Raw genomic sequence first — 19740 nt, 5'->3', positions numbered from 1 at the left:
TGTGTGTGTGTGTGTGTGTGTGTGTGTGTGTGTGTGTGCTGTAATCTCCGGTGTAATAATGATGATGAAAGTGCTGCAGTAATCCACCTGTCTGTTTACCTGCTGACAGGCAGGACAGTGGATTAAAGCTCAGCAGCATCACTCTGCCTATATATAGACCTGTGAACACGCACACACATACACGCAGACACACACACACTCGCTTATACACACTTATTTTGCTTTCATATGCAGATTTCAAATACTTTAGAAGTTTTCCCAGACAAAACATTTCTGTATGCAGTGAGTTATACATAATAATTACATGTATATTGATGATCTAAGCCTCTGGCACAAAGGCTCAGGTCTCAAACTGCTACAAGGAGCTGCGCCACAGAGAAACTCAAAATAATTAAGAGACACAATAAAACCAGAAATAGAAAAAAGCACAAACACATAATCTGAGTCCTCAGGATTCCCTGGATGATTGAACATGCATCATTGTCTAGTGCAGACCTTCCCAAAGTGTGGGGCTGTTTATGTTTTTAAACCCATTTTGCACAGAGAGGCATTATTTGAAAAATGCATTGACAGCAATGTTGAATATTATATAATATTCAACATTATTACACATGAAAAAAACAACTACAGTAAAATAATGACACTGTGACGCCTCTGCCTTTGTAAACAGAGGGACAGTAACTGCGTGTAAAACCTGCAGACAGTCAGATTAACAGTATTTCATCTCTATCTGCCATTCTGCAATTCATCGCATGTAAACAATAACGTGGCGCACATCCTGACGTGTAAAAGGGCGCATACCTTTGACGTTGTGTGATGAACTCTGTATTCCTCGTCCACACGTAAACGCAAAAAAGGAGTTTTAAAAATCTCCATTTTCGGTGATTCCAAACACCGTTTACATGTGGACGAAACAGCTGTGTGTTCAAAAATACCCGTGTAGGTGTTGACGCAGCGTAACAGAGTTAGTAGTTTATTTTATTACTACTTGTAATTTATTGCAGTTTACTTGTATTTGCTTAATTGTTTACTAAATGTTTGAGGTGTGAAAGAAACCGCAATGGAGCAAAATATGAGTGTGTGTGGTTGGTGGATGTGTTTGTGCGTGCGTGTGCGTGCGTGTGCGTGCGCGCGTGCGAGAAGGGGGGGCGCGAAACATTTTTCTTGTAAAACAAAGGGGGGCCTAGCAAAAAAAGATTGGGAGCCACTGGTGTAGTGTAACATGTGGCTGGATATAACAAGCTTCACCGTAGCAGTGAAGGTGCAGTTTTTCTCTATGAATAAATGTTTCTGTCGTAAATGAAAGACGTGTGTGAGCATGATTTAAAATGTAAACAATGTGTAAAATTACAGGAAAGGAGAAAGTTTCACAAAATTAATCCACAAACAATTCTTGTTGTTTCTTAGTTCAGACCAACGATGAAACAAACAAACTTATACAGACGATGATAAAAAAAAAACTGGAACTTTTCTGCCATTTAAATGTTTATTTATGACTTAATTACTTCGGACTATATGGTCACGGTGGAGATCTTTAACAGAAGGAGAAGCTGCAAAACTTTAACAATACAATCCAGAGTCCGAATTTAATGCACTCCAGGATGTTATTGGCTTAAAAACTGCTGGAGCTGCCATCGTATTAGTGTCCATTAGACACTTCATTACAGGCAACCTCATTAACAATGTCTGCTTTAATAAACACGTTTGGCTTCAACATTAGGACTTCATTAAGCAGCTGGTGGAAAAGCTCCATGTAACACTGCTGTAAGCATCATTTAACTCAAACAGTAATATACAATTTTACACAAATTGCACCTTTAACTGTCCTTTTGTTTTCTGGAGGATTGTTTACTTTCAAAATGATTAAAATCACATTTAAGAAGCACAAAAGGCAAATTCAGCAACAAAAGAGATGAGAAAGCAATGAAAAAAGAACACAAACAGAAGCAAAACTAGTACAAAAAGCATCTCATGAAAATGACAACTGGTTTAGATTAATTGCATTTTTACAGTTTTCTCTGTGTTTTTATAGTTACTGGTGAATTTACTGACAAATCAGAGGATTTTCAGGAGGTCTGTTTATAGAGGTGAGATGTACCTGTCAGGATTCATATCTGAATATTTTAAAATACCAAATAAATATACAGTACATGAATGTTTGTATAGAAAAGCCACATCCATGCAGAAGATTTGGATTCAATATGAGTATTGTGGTTAAAAAATAGCACAACACCTCAATTTCTTATGTAATACAAACTTTATTCCGATAAAAACAAACTGCACACAGGGTTTCCAGAATCACAAACAGTTGTATCGATCAATATAATCTGTAAATCTTTGTGATTTCTTTAAGATTTAAGATTTTCTTTCAAACACAAGTTAGAAAAAATGACAGAAAAACACAGAACGCTGGTCTGAGTATCAGGTGCATACAGACAGTACTGCATGGTCGTGTTGTTATGACATCGTGGGGACCATCCAAAGCACAAAGTTTGCATTTAGACGTAAGCTTTGGCGTCTGGTTCTGATTTGGCTGTGGGCGTGTACACCTTCTGTGGTGCATTTCCATAATAACCGCTGCAAAACAAGAAATACAAAGTCAGACAGATTCTCAAAGCAGCAACATCCCCGGACTGGAACAACTGAAAATGTCAAGAGCTCAACAATAAAAAGTAACGTGTTTACCTTTTCTTCACCGACGCTCTCTTACACGCCGAGCAGAGAAAAGCTCCGCCCAGCATGGCCAGACAGGCTCCAGCCCATCCCATGTAGAGGCCGGTGCCGAGCTCGAACCTGGAAATGACGTGAGAATTATTAACAGACAGAAATCAGCTTAAACGTAAGTTTCAGGCAAAAAAAGCTCAGATTTACTTGTTTTACTTACATTTAAAATGCAAAAAAGATCAAATATAACAAAATAAAATCAGATTAAATTAACATTTAAAGCTGTGTCGTATTAGTTTATAGCATCAAAAACAAATTTATTAATGGAGGAATTAAAAAAGGACTCAGCTGTCCCTTAATGGCAATCATCTTTTCTTTTTAACTCTGGTATTTCTCGTGAGATCAAAATTCAGCATCTGTGTGGTGAACGTACTTCATTCCACCGTAGAACGGATCGTTGAAGTCATTCACCACTCTGGCTGCGTACCAGGAAGCAGCTACCAGGCAGCAAAGACCTGCAGACACAAGCACAAAGTATTACAGCCTCACTTCCTTTCTTTCTTAGTCTCTTTCCACCACCTGTGAGTGCACTCACAGCATCGCATCACCAGTTCTTACTAAAAAATGTTTCTGTTTCACTTTACTTTTGTTTCGTTTCCACCACACAGCATGTATTAGTTTGTACTTTCAATGTCTTTTTATTATTTTTATACCTCTGACTCAACACTTCCTACAAATATAACATTCAATAAGCACTCAGTTTACCTCTTTTAAATTTGAGTTTGATGAGTGTTTTATTGAAGGCTCTTCACTTTGCCAATGGACGACTGTAAGGTGACAGTTCCTACGTTTAATTGGTGTTATATATAAAAACAAACAAACGTGAATCAATAAACTTTAACTACACAAGAGGGGAAAAAGAGGAAGGAGCTTGGCTTTAATCCTGGGAGAGAACCGAGCATGAAAACATCATCTCATGCTGCAAAAAACATTTGTGCTTTAACCCTACACGGGGATCGTATGAGGGCCTCCACGTGTCTGTGTTACTCAAGAGGATCCTTTTTATTTTGGTCCTTTTCTTAATGCATTATCTAATAAATAGCACGGTGCACTTCGTTATACTGACAGCTCATCCAAAAAGTCTGTGCTCCAGTTTTACTGAGTAAAACTCTAGGATCTAACTTGTGTGTTATTCAGCACTAATCTGCAAATATCTGCTTAGTTGGAGAACAACATGGAGAGAAATGCTCCAGGGTTGCAGACTGTGCAAACACGTCATGTCAGTTTTGCTCAGGCAGAATCATTTCTTTGATATATCTGTAAATTCATCCAGTGAACAAATGAAGAAACTTCACTGAAACAAAAGAAAGAACGAAGAACAAAGAACTTGCAGAGCTTCCAACTTCCAACATCTGTAATACATCAATATATAACAATCCACAATAACTCTGTTGAGCTTGGAAAGAAAAACATTGAATGCAAAAATATCCAAATATCTAAAACTTGTGATAGTATTTTGTATTTTGTAGTAAATTTCTGAGTGTCTTAATAATAGAAAATCAATTAACCTTTTCATGACTTTCTCTTCAGACAAAGTTTTCTGTGTTAGTGTTTGCAGCATGTGAAGTGACAGAGATGAACCGTCACACTCACCGGCCAGGATGCTCAGGATTCCTCCAATGGTGGCGATCTTGGCCTTGGATTGTTCAGTCTTTGAGCCGATCTTGATGCACTTGAGTCCAAGCAGAGCGACAATCATGGAGCCGAGGCCGAACAGCAGACAGATGATCATCAGGGCACGACAGGCCTGTACATGGACTGCAGACACAGAAAGAAGTCATTAATTATTATTTACATACTTACTCGGGGTTTGTGGGTAATTGTGTAATTCACATAGAAACAGAGCCTCCGCAGCTCTGTTCATGGAAAACACACCCAGCAAGTTACAAATAGATGATCAGTTTTGTGTAAACACAAAGAAACTGAGCGCTTGATGGGAACTTTTTCAGTGACAGGTTTGTCCTTTGAGTTCTTTCTGTTCATCCCCTGTTATTACCTATTGTGCTGTGTGACAAAACCTGATCTAGACTCGTTGGAATCAATAAATAATTTATTCTGAAACCTGTTTTTTTGTTTTATTTTATATGTGAACATAGTTTTCATGCTAAACAAAGTGAGGCGAGCTGTAATCAAACTTTAAATGTCAAAAAGAACGAAAAATACTCCAGCTGGTGACATAAATCCCAGTAAAACCAGTCCTAACTTCCCTTGACTCTTTATTTTAAATGTAATATAAAACAAACGAGGAAATAACTACCTGTGCAAAGGTAAAAATATATATATAAATATATAACCACCTGTTACTGTAAAACTCGTTTATATGTTTACATCTTTATTAAACCTTTATTAAAAATACACAAAAGCTAAACTGTTTAAGGAAAAGGAGGAACTGGCTGTAACATTAGGTGTGTATTTGTGTGTTTTACAGCTGCTGCAGTCATTTATTAACCAGATGACCTCTGCTGATCATTAGAAACAACTACCACACCTCTTTATGAGCTTCAGGGAATTTCAGGAGCAATGGTAGGTAAGCTGGTAGGAGTCACACCGAGTAATGATGATGAGTTTGGTTTCAACAGCCATTTAAACTCAGACAGGTACATAAATATATGTCACTAAACACCTTTATAACACCAGTTATGTGGACAAGCTTTCTAAAGACGTTCAAAACTCTCAAAAATTGTAACTTTGAATCTTTTATACTGGAGTATTTCATTAGAGCCTCAATTGCAGGAGGAAACCTGGCGTCTCTTTACGTCTTTATCACTATGTAGGAAAACGTGTCGAGAGATTTGATGAGTTTTAAAAATACAAAAACCATCAAAAATAAGCCTCCAGTCTGCTTTTATAGATAAACCTGCTGAACCCACATTAAGGTCCAAGTAAAGTAAAGAATGAAGAAACATGCTGAGCTGTTTGTTTGGGGTTTTTATCCTTCCAGAGAAGTTTCTTTGTTTCTGCCCATTTTGCTTTCAACAGAGAAAACTCAAGATGGCGTCCAAAAACTATCCTTGTATAACAATTACTGAGAAAAAGTCAACCTAACACAATCCAACAATAACCTTTATTGATCAAGCTAAGATTTCTCTGACGATTTATAACAAACATTTTAATAAGTATTTTCCTTTTTACTTTAGGCGGGAAACATCCGGCTGTAAAACCGGCAGCAACCTTTGGACGACAAATTCTGAAATGCTGCCACGCGACACGCTGGCCTATTTTCTAAACAGCCAGTATGACAAGGTTTCAAAGAGCTTTACAGAGATACGACACCTTTATAGCTTTATGAGAGAAACTAAACTGTTTGTCTGGTGGGGCCTAAAAGCTCTGAGCACATCCTGTTTCCTGGGACACGATTGGTCAACAGTTTAACAAGTTTTTTTATTCTGTTTGCTCATCTCCTGTTCTGCTTTTCATAGACACTAATGCTGCTTTTAAAGCAAAATATAATGATGTCATAAAATAACACTAACTTGTTATCAGGTTTGATCAGAGTGTCTGACATCAACTCTCAGCTTGAGATAAGTAACAGGAGGACTTGAGTGTCTGGTCTTACCGGGGAGGGCCAGCATCGATTCAAAGTCCCGGCATTCGGCGATTCCCGCGCTGTTCTCAGCACAGGCGTGCCACAAGTTTTCAAACTGCCTCTGAGAGATGATCACGCTGCCGGACACGGTGGAAACCTTCCAGTAGTCGTTAACCAGCGCCGCACCGTTAACCAGCCAGCTGATTATGCACATGATGAACCCGACCGCTTCCACTGCTGTCGACATGATTACAGATGTTTCCACAAAAATTACTTAAAAAACCACAGCAACTCTCCCCAAAAATCCAGCGACCACAAATAGCCTAACAACAGCAACGTTCACAAGAACATTAACAGGGAGTAACTCTGTGTCCTCTAAGCTGAAGCCTTCAGGTAGTCAGGAACAGGTGGAGGTGATGGAGGCTCTGGTGTCGCTCTTTCAGTTACGTCCTGTTAATCTGACATCTGGTGCTCCAGCACAGGGACTTTACTCTAACAGGGGCCATAAACTGCAGGGCCACTCCTTCTGTTCCCCCTGACCACACACCAATCGATGACAATGATAGATAATGTAGCCGAGTCTTCAGCCACACCTGAGTCACAATGATCCACAGGTTTTTATTATTTTGAGAGGGTTTGTGTTCTGCAGAGGACACTGGGTATTCTTACTTGGGTCTTGGAGCTTTCGATTATTTTCTTTTTCTTTAAAATTCAAAAAGTTGTGGATGAGTTGCGGCGACGTTGCACAGCTTACAATATTGGAGGTTATTTTATTAGCAGATCACATGTAGGGTAATCTGCTTCTTTACAAGCATATTTTAAAATTAATTGATAAACTGCTGCTGTGAGCGTGCCACAGGAAATAGAAATGTAGAAATGATCCAGCATTTTGTACTTTCAGTTTGCTCATCTGGATGTCAGTTTGTTTTTCAATGACTTTTGTTTTGATGCTTTATTAGTAACACAAGTTCTACAAGATAAAATATATCAGTAAATATCCTATTTGTGAATTTTCAGGTATCTCAGAGGAGACGTTTGCTAATGCTAAAGGTGTTGTTTTCATTATGCAAGCGAGTGATACTGATACTGACATTTCTATGGGAGAGGGCGTTTACTGCATACAATACATAATCGTTATAATTACATTTATAATTATATAAATATATATTATATAAGATGAATGGTTGTTAGTTATGGCTGTAATGCACAAACCTTACATACATGTCATAAATTTAAAACTATTTTTTATACTTAAATGTATTTTTATTTCTTTAAATAATCGCTGAATAATTTTTTCACCCCTTTTTCAGCCTCGACTAACAGATTCAGTGTTCATATTATCAGTAATCACAGATCTGTGTCCAATTTAAAATTCCTGTCAAAGAATTTCAATAAAGAAGTGAAATAAAGAAAGTGAGGCTGAGTGAAGTCAGTTATCGAGCAGCTGTTATTGCTTTGAAACCGAGTTCCCCACATGCCTGCTCAACATCACCTCCACCAGCTGTTTTATTGTGTGGCTCTGACCTAACCTGTGCTGGAGGGAAGTGAAACTACGCCACTTCATCTGTTCTTAAAATCCTTCACCACACTGAACCCTAAACTGAAGTTCATACTTGACATACTTCATCAGTAAAGCAGGTGCTCTCTGGTTTCTGGTCGATGAGAACAGGAGAGGAACAGAAACGTCCCGGTTTCACTGCTGAGTCAGCTAAACAAGAGAAGTGTACCAGAGTCGCCTGCCGTGCCTACTAATGACATAATCTTCACTGAAACCATCGTGAGCCACGCAGTGTAGCCACCAGAAATATTATTCTCTATATTTCTTTAACATTTAATTCGCTAATCTTCCTGATTAAACATATTTTGTAACACTAACTACACGAGAAAGCAATAGAAACATACTTGATGCAATTAGCTTTGAAAGGTTTGTGTGTGAGTCATACGTGCTGATTTCAGGCAGCAGGCGGCAGGTTAGCAGGTTGTATGAGATGCTCGAGGTTTTATAGTTTTATGGTTGACAACAGTTAATATTTGATCATCATGAGAGTCCAAAGTCTGACTTTTATGGTCTTTGTATCACCAGAGAGAAAAGAGACTGGCAAAAACAAACAGGTAAATCCCGAACATGGTGCACAACATTTAACATAAGGGAAAAAACTGTTACACACCCAGATACACGCATTGAATGTCCTTATTTTTAAATGAACAATAACATTTACAGAAGTTGCTTTTACAGTTAAATGGACATCTATGCAAAACCGCTCCTGCTGTGAAGAAGCAGGTTAGCTTATCAGTCCTTCAGTTTGTAAAGCTCTTATTCATCTCCTTTTCTGCCCTTCCTTGGCCATGATGCTCTATATCTCAACTCGTCACACAGTGTACAAAACGTTAATCACATTTTAATGCATTTCATGCACGAGAACCATTTTTCAACATGCACTGAAGCCCCTCAGCACGTAAAAGACACGCCATGAGACAACAGCCTGTGATACGGTTTCAGGCAACTAATTGCATCACATCAGGTCTAGCTGCAAATGCACAACATCACAGGGATAAGGTCCAATCCAAACTACAACCACGGGACAGTTATTAAAACGAATGTATGAGAGGAGCGCCCGACTGTACATTCAGCCTTAATCATTAATTAGTCGTTTTAAACACTTATAACGGTATTTTGAAAAGAATGGATAAGTCACAACAAAGTCACCATATTATTATTTTTTTAAAAGGCCTTTCAGGAAAATTAAATTGGTGTGATTTAGAAATATGATCACTCGACAATAAAACAAAGCTCGTATGACTCGTGACCTACATTTGCAGTGCTTTTGCTCCTTCCTGCCTGTGGGTGGTGCTGTTCATCTTTGTTTTAAGTTATCCGAGCTCTAAGCTGCAGTCACCAAATCCAAACAGACGATCCTGTGAGCAAATGTTTTGGCTCTGAAAGAACAAGATGAGCAGCTGTGTAAATATTGCAGATGTCTTCTTTAAAACCCTGCAGGGCTGTGAAGCATCTTCATTTGTGCTTTTTGCTTTTTGTTTTGGCTTCAGCACTTGTTGTTTCTTCTTCAGTCACCTTTCCTCACTCATCATGTGGTTGTACACCTCTCTGCATTCAGTCAGTAGTTATTATTCATCTCTGGCTTTCTACTGCAGCATGTCTTTTGAAAAATATTAGACAATGATGCCTCGAGTAAATCAAAGTACAGCATTTCCAGAGATATCCAGACCTACTTGGCCCTTTGTCGCCACCGTTATGTTGCCACTATCCCTCATTAGCTCCTGTGTGTATTTAAAGGCTTCTGTTTGGCTGTGTTCTTTGATTGTGTTGTGTTGTCTTCTGCTTGTTTGACTCCCTGCATGTGTCTCTTTACATTTTTATCTCTTTGCATTTTTGGTCTCTGCTTTGGATTCATGCTCAGGCTTGCTTCTTATTGGCTGGACTTCAGCCTTGTCATCTTGCATTTTGGCCATAACTCTTTTAGTGTGTCCCCCTCTGCACACCACCAGACGCTGAGGTGACACAGCATCTGGATGAAGTGAACGAGTGGATAAAATGTATTCCAGGAGAGATTAGGATTCCCTCTGCTGAAGCTGAAAACGAGTGCTTGTTATCAAAGGAGCTTGCAAAGAAAAGCGTCTGGACTTCTTTAAGTTACTTAAAGACGTTTCACCTCTCATCCCAGAAGCTTCTTCAGTTCTAAGGTCAAATGGTGGAGAGTCCCAGATATAACCTAGTGGGAGTTTCCCCCCACAGAGGGACAAAAGGACCCCTGATGATCCTCTAATCGCCTGAGCCAAGGTGTGAAACTGGGTGTGGGTCCCAATCAGCCAGAGTTTCGGGTGAGTTCATTGTGAAACCTGGCCTGAAGAAGCTTCTCGGACGAGAGGTGAAACGTCTTCAAGTAACTTAAAGAAGTCCAGACGCTTTTCTTTGCAAGCTCCTTTGACTACGATGACCTGGATGACTGAGAACCTTCACAGACAGAGTGCTTGTTATCTTTGTCACTTTAGCCCAGATTGTATCTGAGGATGTTACTTAAAGGAACCATTCATTTCTAAAATGCTGGTGTCAGGGCTGCTTATCTGCTCACTCACTATGTGGACTGAACAGAAAATAAGATCATGATGTACATTTAAAATCTGACCTCAGAAACTGGCTGGTGTGTCAATCAGACACTTGTTTGCACTGGAACAGCAGCACTATGTACTGACTGTGTTAATACTGATAACAATCAGCGTTGATGATCTTTGTTTGTGTTACAGAAGCTCAACAGGCGTGTTATGAGTTAAGCCAGTAATTTACTGTTGACAGCTGTGCGCCTTGAGGGAAATCATAACAGGTCAGACCGGATCTCCAAATACACCCTCAGCATCCGGACACACTAGCTCCTCTCTGCAGGTCAGAGAAGAGCCGAGTTACAGAGAGACAAAAGACGCTTCTTACGAGTTTGAAACAAGAGTTTGGCAGAAAGACGATAGACGAACTGAAACCTGTGATTTCACTGTGATCTTCCAATTGTCTTCAAGACCTGAGTGAGCACAGAAGGATCTGGGTTATTTTGACAGAGATCTGGATTTTTAATCTCATATTAACGATCCGCCTGTGTGCAGGTACCTGCTCAGATTTGGCTATGAAGGAACCGACGGGCTCATTTCTCCTTCTGGTTTGGAGATAAGTGCTGCAGTCATGACTGTCAGTCTCCTGCTGCTGCTGATGACCCTGCTGAATTTCACAAATGGTGAGTTTACATTCAGCTGACACAGAGACCTGATTCCTGTCTGAGCCCAACACGCAATCACATGAAGGCTCTGCAGCATTAGGTGCTGTTCACACAAGATCAGCTAACAGGCTGGAAAATCCTCCAGGAGGGAGTCTGGCTGCTGCTTTACCAGGATTTCTTTTTGAATGGGATGGTTTATGGTTAAAAACCATATACCACTTCTAAAGTTATAGTAGTCTGTGTGCAAACACACACACATTGTTGTGATAACGGCATCATAATTACTAAGTTATTAATGGATATGTCAACTTCATGTTTCAGCTGGAAATGATTTCACTTACTTATAAATGTGTCTATTCTTATCTGTATTAACACAATGTGATATATTTTTAAATGTGTAGAGTAAGAAGTAATTACCAGCGGAGGTCAGTCGTATCTCTGTGACCTCCCTGTGAACCCCGTGAAGGTGCAGAAGCAGTTATGGTGTGCGCTCCACACACACACATGAAGCAGGAGTTTGTGTGATTGTTATAGCTGCCAGCTCGAATAATAAACAGTAACTTGTTTACGCTGCACAAACTTTTAACTACGACTACTTATGTCTGTTTTTTTCTTAATTTTATTTTATTAAACTTAATATGTGGCAGAATAAAACTGAACGGAAAACTCTGACATTATCTGATAATGTTGAAGCTGCTGTGGGCGTAACACTGCATTATGTTATAATAGCCCTGAAATGTTTTAAAGAAGCTTTCATTGAGTGTAATGGAGCGTCATAGCTTAATGCCTTTTATTGTCACATTTTAATTAGTTGAGCTGTTGCAGATGAACAAGCTCGGCTGCACCGGTGATGTCTCGGCACAACATGACTGAAGGAATCTGTGTTATCTCATGTTTGTTGAGTGAAAGCCAAGTGAGCAGTTAAAGCTATAGAGAGCATCATCATCATCATCATCATCATCTTTATTCATAAAGAACTTTAAAACGACTGTATGCATAAATTGTATGAGTACAGATGAGTATGATTAGTCATGTAAATAAATACTAAACATCAAAAATAATTGGAGGTCTTCTAGTAAAATCTATCACAGATGAAGAATCTGATAATTGCATTAAAAATTTGGAAAATAGAAAATACGTCAGTAATACAAAAGTGACACCTACACAAGAAAGTCCACTGCGGATCTTACATAAGTGTAAGTGGACTCTTGCATTGCCCAATCAGACACTGAAGGAGGAACATCAGCTTCATCAGTATCCAGTCTGACATCCAGTAGATCTTAAAAATATTAATTCAAGCCTTTTGAATAAGTGTAACTTTTACAATAGTTATTTTTTAATGTTGTTTTCATCACATCTACCAACTAATAATACAGTTAATTTGACCATAAATGAAAATGATTGAGTTTCTTTTTCTCCATTTCTTCACTGAGCCCCGCTTTGAAAAGACCAACCTGCCTTATTTCCCCTCATCCTGACGTCTGTGGAGCCAATGCAGACAGTCGCTCTGTCACGTACATGCAAGCAAAGCCGAGACGAGTGTGCTTTGCTCAGAACTCATGGATGCTCCTCAAAGCACTGATCATTACTATCCCTGCTATACCCGTGTAGAGCTGTACACTCTCACCTGGGCTCAGCAAGCCAAGTGAAGTAAAAACTGACATGCATGACATTTATGAACTTTGGGGGCTTTTCTTTATTATTTTGGGCTTTTTGAAACTTTACTTAATGATAACAATTTATAATGAATGCATTTAAAAATAGATACATTTTCCAAAATGTATGACTGATGAAGAACAAATATTATGTCTTAATGTCAAAAACCTCTATTTGTTATGCTGCAGCTGAACTGGAGTCGGTTTTACTATAATACCATTTGGTGCCAAATGATGGTTTAGTGACTGTAGTTTAACTTGTTGCAGTGGGAGGTCAGTGGCAATAGTAACTACCAGTAAGAAGGAAACACTGATAGCTTGAGCACAGTCAGTGCAGCAATGCAGCGAATATGGACGTTCAGCAAGTTATGACTCATGCTGGGCTTTAGCATCAAGTTATGGCATTACTGCATTTTTCAGTGCAGTATGTTTTGAGGCACACGGTTAAGGCCAGATATCTTTTTCCCAAACTAAATGAAACCAATCAGAAAACTGGAAAAACAAGTGCAAAACACAAAGTGAACCTTCTGACTAATAAGTCAGTGTGTGTAACGATGAGATGCAGGCAAACAGTATTAGATTAGATTGGGTTTATACGTGTCTGCAGCTGGAGCTTCAATTTCCTTTTTTAATATCCATCTGATGTTTTGATTAATCATATGGCACCAGAGGATATCAGGACGTGTTCTGCTCATATTAAATTTGACTTAATATTACATTTTTTATGATACCTGTTTTATAACATTCGATCTGACATTTTATGTGCCTGCAGATGTTTGGACGCTACCGGCTCCTAGCAGTGTTTTCATGGAGTCTGTCGACATGAGACACATGCTGAGGTGGCCCCCCCTGCAGGCTTCATGCAACACTACACTTCTGTACTCTGTCCAGTATCAGGGGTAAGTATTGTAAAAAATGCTGATCAAATATTTGCTTACACTAGTCCCCAACAGCACATCCGTATTGAATGATCCATATTAAAAAGTCATACACAAAACAAACTGATGATGACTTTTAAAAATATGAATTTTAGTAAGAACAGTTTGGAGCTCAAAGTCGACCTCATCCTGTAGCTCAGCGGTCTCCAACCTTTTTTGCGCCACGGACCGGTTTATGCCCGACAATATTTTCATGGACCGGCCTTTAAGGTGTCGCGGATAAATACAACAAAATAAAACTAGTACCGGTACCGAAAAAAAGAAGATTTATTCATAACACACGTGAAAAGACCCAGGAAAACCGAGTTAACGATAAAAAAGATAACAAAATAACCCTGAAAACCGATAAAAACCCTGAAAACCAGACATTTCACACCTGAGCCTCAACCCGATCCGAGGCCCGGGGGTTTGGGAACGCTGCTGTAGCCCAATACAGAGAGATCCCTTTGAAGACTTGAAACATGGTTTATTGAGGCAGAGTTTGGAGATTAGACTCCGATGAGACATCACGGCAGAGCAGAATTCCACGGTGAGAGGATTTAGGACAGGACGCCGCAGAGTGTAGATGTAGGTGGTGGTGAAGATGAAGACTGAGGCTTGGATGGAGCTCTGACTGAGATGTCTGTGAGGTGGAGATGGAGAGGAGGTGGGTTGAATGAATGAAGGCCTAAAAGCGGGACTGAGAGCACAGATTTAAACTACACAGAGTAGAGGCTGATTGAACATAAAGGCGAGCAAGAAGACTGAGAGCCGACAAACAAACAGCACCGACTCTCGTGTCTTTGCTGCAAACTGACAAACACAGAACTGACCAACAGGGTTTATTGCATGTTTGTATTTGTATACAACGACAGCTAAAACTAAATGATCCTGACAGGGAGACATTTTTCTTGATGTAATTCTAACCATGTGACCTAAAACAACAGGAGCAAAGAACGATCAGCAGGTACGTCTGTGTTCAGAGCTGGACGGAAGTGTTTTTGCTTAGTGCTTTATTCTAGTGATTACAGCCTCAGTTTGTTCTAAGTCACCTGAGTGTAAGCCACAAAGATTACAGCTGTTCAGTCAGTAACAGTTTCATAACTGAGAGAATTTCAGTGTCTTTTTTCACTGCAACACAAGAGAGACGTCTAAAAAACACCTTTAAATTAAGGAGTAAATAACTTCCAACAAATCACTAACAGTGAGATCATAAGACCTGTTCGAAAAACTCTCACCTGTGGTTCCACCCTCTTTTTCTGCTTTGGAGGCGTAGCAGCAGTGTAAGACCTGGCTATGGGTGTAAGGCTCGGGTATGGGTGTATGCACCCCAACAGTGAAAGCACACAGATGCATGCAGAGGCAATGATGTTTATAAAGTTTTACAGCCATAAACGTAATTATTCCTCTGCTTTTTATTATAAATATTTAAAGACAAAAATCATCCTAATGTAAAAGCTTTATGAGCTCACACCAAAACCTAACGATAGACAGGCTCAGCCACACCTCTGATCCTCTGATAAATGTCATAAATGCCACCTAACAGGTTGACTCTGAATCCTGAGTCATTGCTGTGCTAAATCTTCAGTGATGTGCAATAAACAACAAATGCAATGAGGACTGCTGCGTGTGTGGTGGAGGAGGTGGAGCCGTGCAGAGGTGTATTTTAAAAGGATTAAATGTGAATAGTTTCAAGCTCCTTTAAATGAAGCTAATAAAAACAGCTTTATCAAAATTACCCAGCGAGTAGCAGGAGGGGAATCACTGAGGCAGGAAAGACAGATTTATGAACAGTGACATTCAAAGAAGCTGTTACACTGCAGAGAGTTTGTTGGTTGTATTTGTTCAGACCTACGTTCCTCCTCAGCTCCAGCACCATAGTTTTCTTGAGAAGAATCTATTATTACCTCACTGTAGCTTCTCAGAAAGAGGAAGGAAGTTCAACCACAGGAGACAATGAGCTCACACAGTCGGCATCATGTTTAGCATCTAAAGATGGTAAATGGACTGATTCTTATATCGCTTCTACTCAAAGCACTGTAAACAACAGATTAACAAAAATATGGAGATTAAAAACGGGGATAATTGGACTGAAATGCAACAGCTGGTCACAAATATGACTAAATGAACCATAAAGTGCTGGATGAAGAAATACGACTGTTATATGGACTTTTAGAGTCTCTGTTCTGTTCCCAAGAAATATCTAAAAGAAAACTAAAACTTTCTGTGCTCGACGTCCGCAGAGAGTTTGAGCTGGAGCATCAGAACGGCAGGTGGATGGAGGCTCCAGGGTGCCAGCGGATCACGCTCAGTCACTGTGACCTGACCTCTGACCTGGGATCAGACTCTGACTACAACATCCGGGTCAGAGCGCATTGCGGCTCGCAGCGCTCCGCCTGGACCAAACTCAGCCCTCCCTTCAATAGGAGACAAAGTAAGACAAGAGCTGACAGCTCCGTCTGTTTTACGGCTGATGTTCGGTGTGTTTATGGATGTTTGTCTTCAGCTGAGACGTATCTGTCAGGCAGGAAGAGAAAGTCAGGCACTAAAGGAAGGAAAGAGGCCTTGGTTTTAAAATATCTGATAGACAGTAAATCTGCAGAAAAGTCCATTTGAATTTTAGAATTTTTAAATATGTGAGACTTACTTTGAAGAGCCCACGTGATCCTGTGAACCTGGCCAAGAAAAAACATTTTCTAATAGAAATAACAAAGAGTGATTCCTGTGTGCAGCCAAGCTGTCGGTACCAAAGATGACAGTGACGTCAGCAGGCGACGCCCTCCAGGTGTCGTTTGAGACTCTTCCTCTGACGTCAACCGTCGATGTGACCGTTTGGAAAAAAGGCGAAAAGCTGCAGGTCGTTATTTGATCTCCTTTTCTACTTTTCTCTTTATGTCTAGTTCATGTTTTCATTCTTGCATTTGCTCCTTTCTTTTCTTTTCCTTGATTATTTATTTTCGTTGAGATTGTGATTCCTTTCCTTGTTTCTGTTTTCTTTCTTTTTTCTTTCCGCCTGTCCTTCCTTTTCTTTTAATCCACCTTTATTCTCACATTTTCATGTTTTCTCCCCCACACTCTTGCTTTTTGTCCCCTTTTTTTCCCTTTTTTTTTTTTTGTTTTTTCTTCTTTTTTGCTTTATTTTACGGCCCCGGTTTAGTTTTTTTTTTTTTTGCTTTTTTTTTTTCTTTTTTTTCTTTTTTTAAATTAAAAAAAACTCACATTTTCGTTATTTTGATCTCTTTTAGGCTGTCGTGTACTCGATGCCCGCTGAGGAAGAGGTGCTGCACATCGCCGCCCTGCAGGAGGGAGCAGTGTACTGCGTCACAGCGCAGACTGTGCTGAACTCAGGGTTTCGCAGCAACAGCACTGACACCCAGTGTGTGTCCATCATAGGTACAGGCGTAAACACACACACACACACACACACACACACACACACACACACACACACACACACACACACACTTCTTACTTTCCTAAAATGTTTTAACTTTGAACATGTTTCTAAATTACAATAAAATCTGTAGGTTGTGCTCAAATATCCTCCTAATTTAAAATATTTTCTTAGTTTCAGTTTCTCTTTTCATAATACCTGGTAGTTCATTGAAGTTAAAACCTTCATCACTTTGCAAAAAAGCATTTAATAAAAGTCTTCCCTTTCCCAAAATAAATCCAAATTTTAAAAAAACATTCACAATTGTAGAAAAAGATCTTCACCATCAAACCCGTTCTCTTATTCCACATGATCTGCCTATAAAGTCTTTACTTCACAGAAACATCAAGATTTGTGCTTATAATTAAATTAAAATATGGAAGCTTAGTTTTGGAAACAGTGGTCCTTGTTTCCTCATCAATTATTCAAAATAATTAAATGTTCAATTAAGAAATATCTGAACATTAGAAGCAGAGAAAAAACAATAAAATCCAGAAAGAACCTGAAGAACTAAAAGGTCTGAATCTAACTCTGATCTAGAACAGACATTTTTTTAAGCCAGCATGTATGCAGTGAACTAAAAGAGCGCTCACGCTCACTGAGGTTTTGACTCCCGACTCATCTGCAGATCCAGATGCTCCTGCCTGGAAGACGCCGACCACCCTGACGGTGACGGTCATCATCACGGCGGGACTCCTGTTTGTTTTATTCTGGTCCATCGTTCACTGTCGTCCAGAAACCTGTAAAACACATTTCCATAAAGAGCCTCTGCCACAGTCTCTGGTCAGTGCTACCTCTCATCTACACAGACAGTGTAGACTAACCCTAACCCTCTGGTGTAAAAGATCTGAACCAGGAAGTCACAATTTATATCAGCAAACCTTACAGCAGCAGTACTTTAGCGCACCCTGCTGGTGATACACTCATAATTATTGTTTCTACCGAATATCTGACACCTAAATCATGAATACACATAGTAAAGAGTGTTACTGCACGTACTGACTAAGTTTGAGGTTCAGTGTGAAGTAAAATGATCTACTGTTTAGTGAAGTTTTCCATATCTTGGTCTGTTTTTCTTCAGAGAGGTAATTGGGACATTCAAATCCCAATGAGCCCTCAGGAGAAGGAGCTTTGTGACCAGATGGTGATGGAGCCAAATCAAACCTCATCACAGACTGATGCTGCACTGATAACCCATCAGGAAGACTAAACCAAGCTGAACCTCACTGAGAATCTACAGCAGGACAACAAGGAAGTAACATCGTGCTACAGTCCTGCAATATAGCTGTTGGAGGGTCACACGGAGCAGCACGCAACATTTGAATGGTCCATTTATGACCCACTGATCAGAGTTGGAGGTGGAACAAGAAGCCCCTGTGAGCCCCGACAAAGCTGACAAGTGTTTACATTCCCTGTTGACTTCTCTTCAGAAGAAAAAACTGGGTATTTGTGTGACTTTTAAAGCGCTACGGAGCCCACAGAAGGAGGTCAGGATTTATTCAAGATTCAAGCAGATCCACAGTGGTAGCAAACAAAGAATTTACGCTCTGTCTTTGTTCTTAGCTCTGCCTTTCAGCAACAATGCTATTGAAAGATTTGTGAAAAAAAATCTTGGGAAATGAAGAGACATTTTAAGTATTACTGTGTAACTGCTGATTGTGAAACTGTTAAGCAAATGAACCATCACAGCTTTGATTGTGAAATGAAGCAGTAATGAATGAAGCAGGGATACAGGCTTATTTTCACCGAGTACATTTAAGTACATTATTCAAGAAAATATATTTACCAAGATTACAGATTACATTCTGTTTGAATTGAACCAGTATGAGCTTCTTACAAAGTCATCAGTCCAGCAGACCAACCAGAGGATTCACTATGTGTGTCAGTCTGTAAAATTCAGTTCAAAAGTTGTGAGCAACATGCTGCCTACAAATTAAACAAACCATCAGACCTGCAGTAGGAGCTCGGACTGACTTCATCAGCTTCTTAATATTTTGGTACTAAGAGTTGTTAATGCTCATTTCAGAGCAAGCTTTACAAATCTGTATTTAAAACACTCTGGTGCCAGACTCTGTTCTTGTTATCTTACAGTGCTACCTCTTTAGTTCTTTTAGTGTGAAACTACATGTGTTGATTTCTAGCTGGTGCTTTACGTTAATGTCGCCTTTGTTAACGTGTATAATTAAACTGCAGCGATGTGTACGAGATGCTGTCACATCACTGCTGAAAATGTGCTGTTAGGATGAAGTTATAATTAAAGCACATGCAGTGTGTCATATTGTTTTTGAAATAAGCTTGCTGTGACGGAGCAGATATTGTTGGGTTACAGCTAAACACTTACAGATGAGCATTGTTTATTTTCTGTAACCTTGGACCTGAGGGGTGAGCCATGAAGTCAGGTCAACATTGTCAGGCTTTCATGGTATTTGTTGGCTCAACAAAACCTGAAACCTCAGTCAGAGAAAACCTGTATCAGAGAGGTCACACTCAGTTTCTGTGCTCCAGACTTTCTGCCTTTAGGAGAAACTCTATACCACACGTGGAGCGTGCTGTCGAGTAAACAACCAATGTGACAGAGATGATTTTAAACAAAGGTTGAACGTTGATCTACTCTGGACCGAGTAATGAGCTTAGTGTACTTATTGTGGTCCGTGCATGTGTATGTAATGTCAGGCATATAGTTTGACTGCTTTAGGCTTAAATCCTGCTGTAGAGCTATGTGTATATGTACATATACATGTTGTCATTGCAATGTTGATGTGCT

General features: G+C 39.6%; 2 protein-coding genes across 2 annotated transcripts; one reads left to right on the top strand and one right to left on the bottom strand.

Annotated features, from left to right (window-relative positions):
* Positions 1-2498: 2498 nt before the first annotated feature.
* cldn15la (claudin 15-like a) lies at positions 2499-6497 on the bottom strand. The gene is made up of 5 exons (XM_005746347.1): positions 6281-6497; positions 4318-4482; positions 3098-3179; positions 2686-2793; positions 2499-2577 (listed from the first exon to the last, which is right to left on the bottom strand). The coding sequence occupies exons 1-5, from the start codon at positions 6495-6497 to the stop codon at positions 2499-2501; spliced, it is 651 nt and encodes a 216-aa protein (XP_005746404.1).
* Positions 6498-10650: 4153 nt separating this feature from the next.
* crfb16 (cytokine receptor family member B16) lies at positions 10651-18640 on the top strand. Its single transcript, XM_005746346.1, has 8 exons — positions 10651-10783; positions 10862-10989; positions 13399-13525; positions 15787-15977; positions 16276-16400; positions 16789-16936; positions 17605-17759; positions 18058-18640. Exons 2-8 carry the CDS (start codon positions 10938-10940, stop codon positions 18184-18186), a joined length of 927 nt encoding a protein of 308 aa, XP_005746403.1. The 5' UTR covers positions 10651-10783; positions 10862-10937; the 3' UTR covers positions 18187-18640.
* Positions 18641-19740: the final 1100 nt, after the last annotated feature.

Source organism: Pundamilia nyererei, unplaced genomic scaffold (genome assembly GCF_000239375.1).
Source record: "Pundamilia nyererei isolate P.nyererei 1_Seehausen unplaced genomic scaffold, PunNye1.0 scaffold00177, whole genome shotgun sequence".
In the NCBI taxonomy this organism is placed as follows: domain Eukaryota; kingdom Metazoa; phylum Chordata; class Actinopteri; order Cichliformes; family Cichlidae; genus Pundamilia; species Pundamilia nyererei.
Note: the sequence above shows the minus strand (reverse complement) of the source record. Positions and strands in the feature narration are given on the sequence as shown.

What these genes read in the sequence shown, in the direction of transcription:
- cldn15la (XM_005746347.1), bottom strand. Translation starts at nt 6,497, where the DNA reads ATGTCGACAGCAGTGGAAGCGGTCGGGTTCATCATGTGCATAATCAGC. An exon ending in ATCGATGCTGGCCCTCCCCG is followed by an intron (nt 4,483 to 6,280) that starts GTAAGACCAGAC and finishes CTGTGTCTGCAG; the next exon opens with TCCATGTACAGGCCTGTCGT. An exon ending in AGAGCGTCGGTGAAGAAAAG is followed by an intron (nt 2,578 to 2,685) that starts GTAAACACGTTA and finishes CTTGTTTTGCAG; the next exon opens with CGGTTATTATGGAAATGCAC.
- crfb16 (XM_005746346.1), top strand. Translation starts at nt 10,938, where the DNA reads ATGACTGTCAGTCTCCTGCTGCTGCTGATGACCCTGCTGAATTTCACA. An exon ending in TACTCTGTCCAGTATCAGGG is followed by an intron (nt 13,526 to 15,786) that starts GTAAGTATTGTA and finishes CGACGTCCGCAG; the next exon opens with AGAGTTTGAGCTGGAGCATC. An exon ending in AGCCTCTGCCACAGTCTCTG is followed by an intron (nt 17,760 to 18,057) that starts GTCAGTGCTACC and finishes GTTTTTCTTCAG; the next exon opens with AGAGGTAATTGGGACATTCA.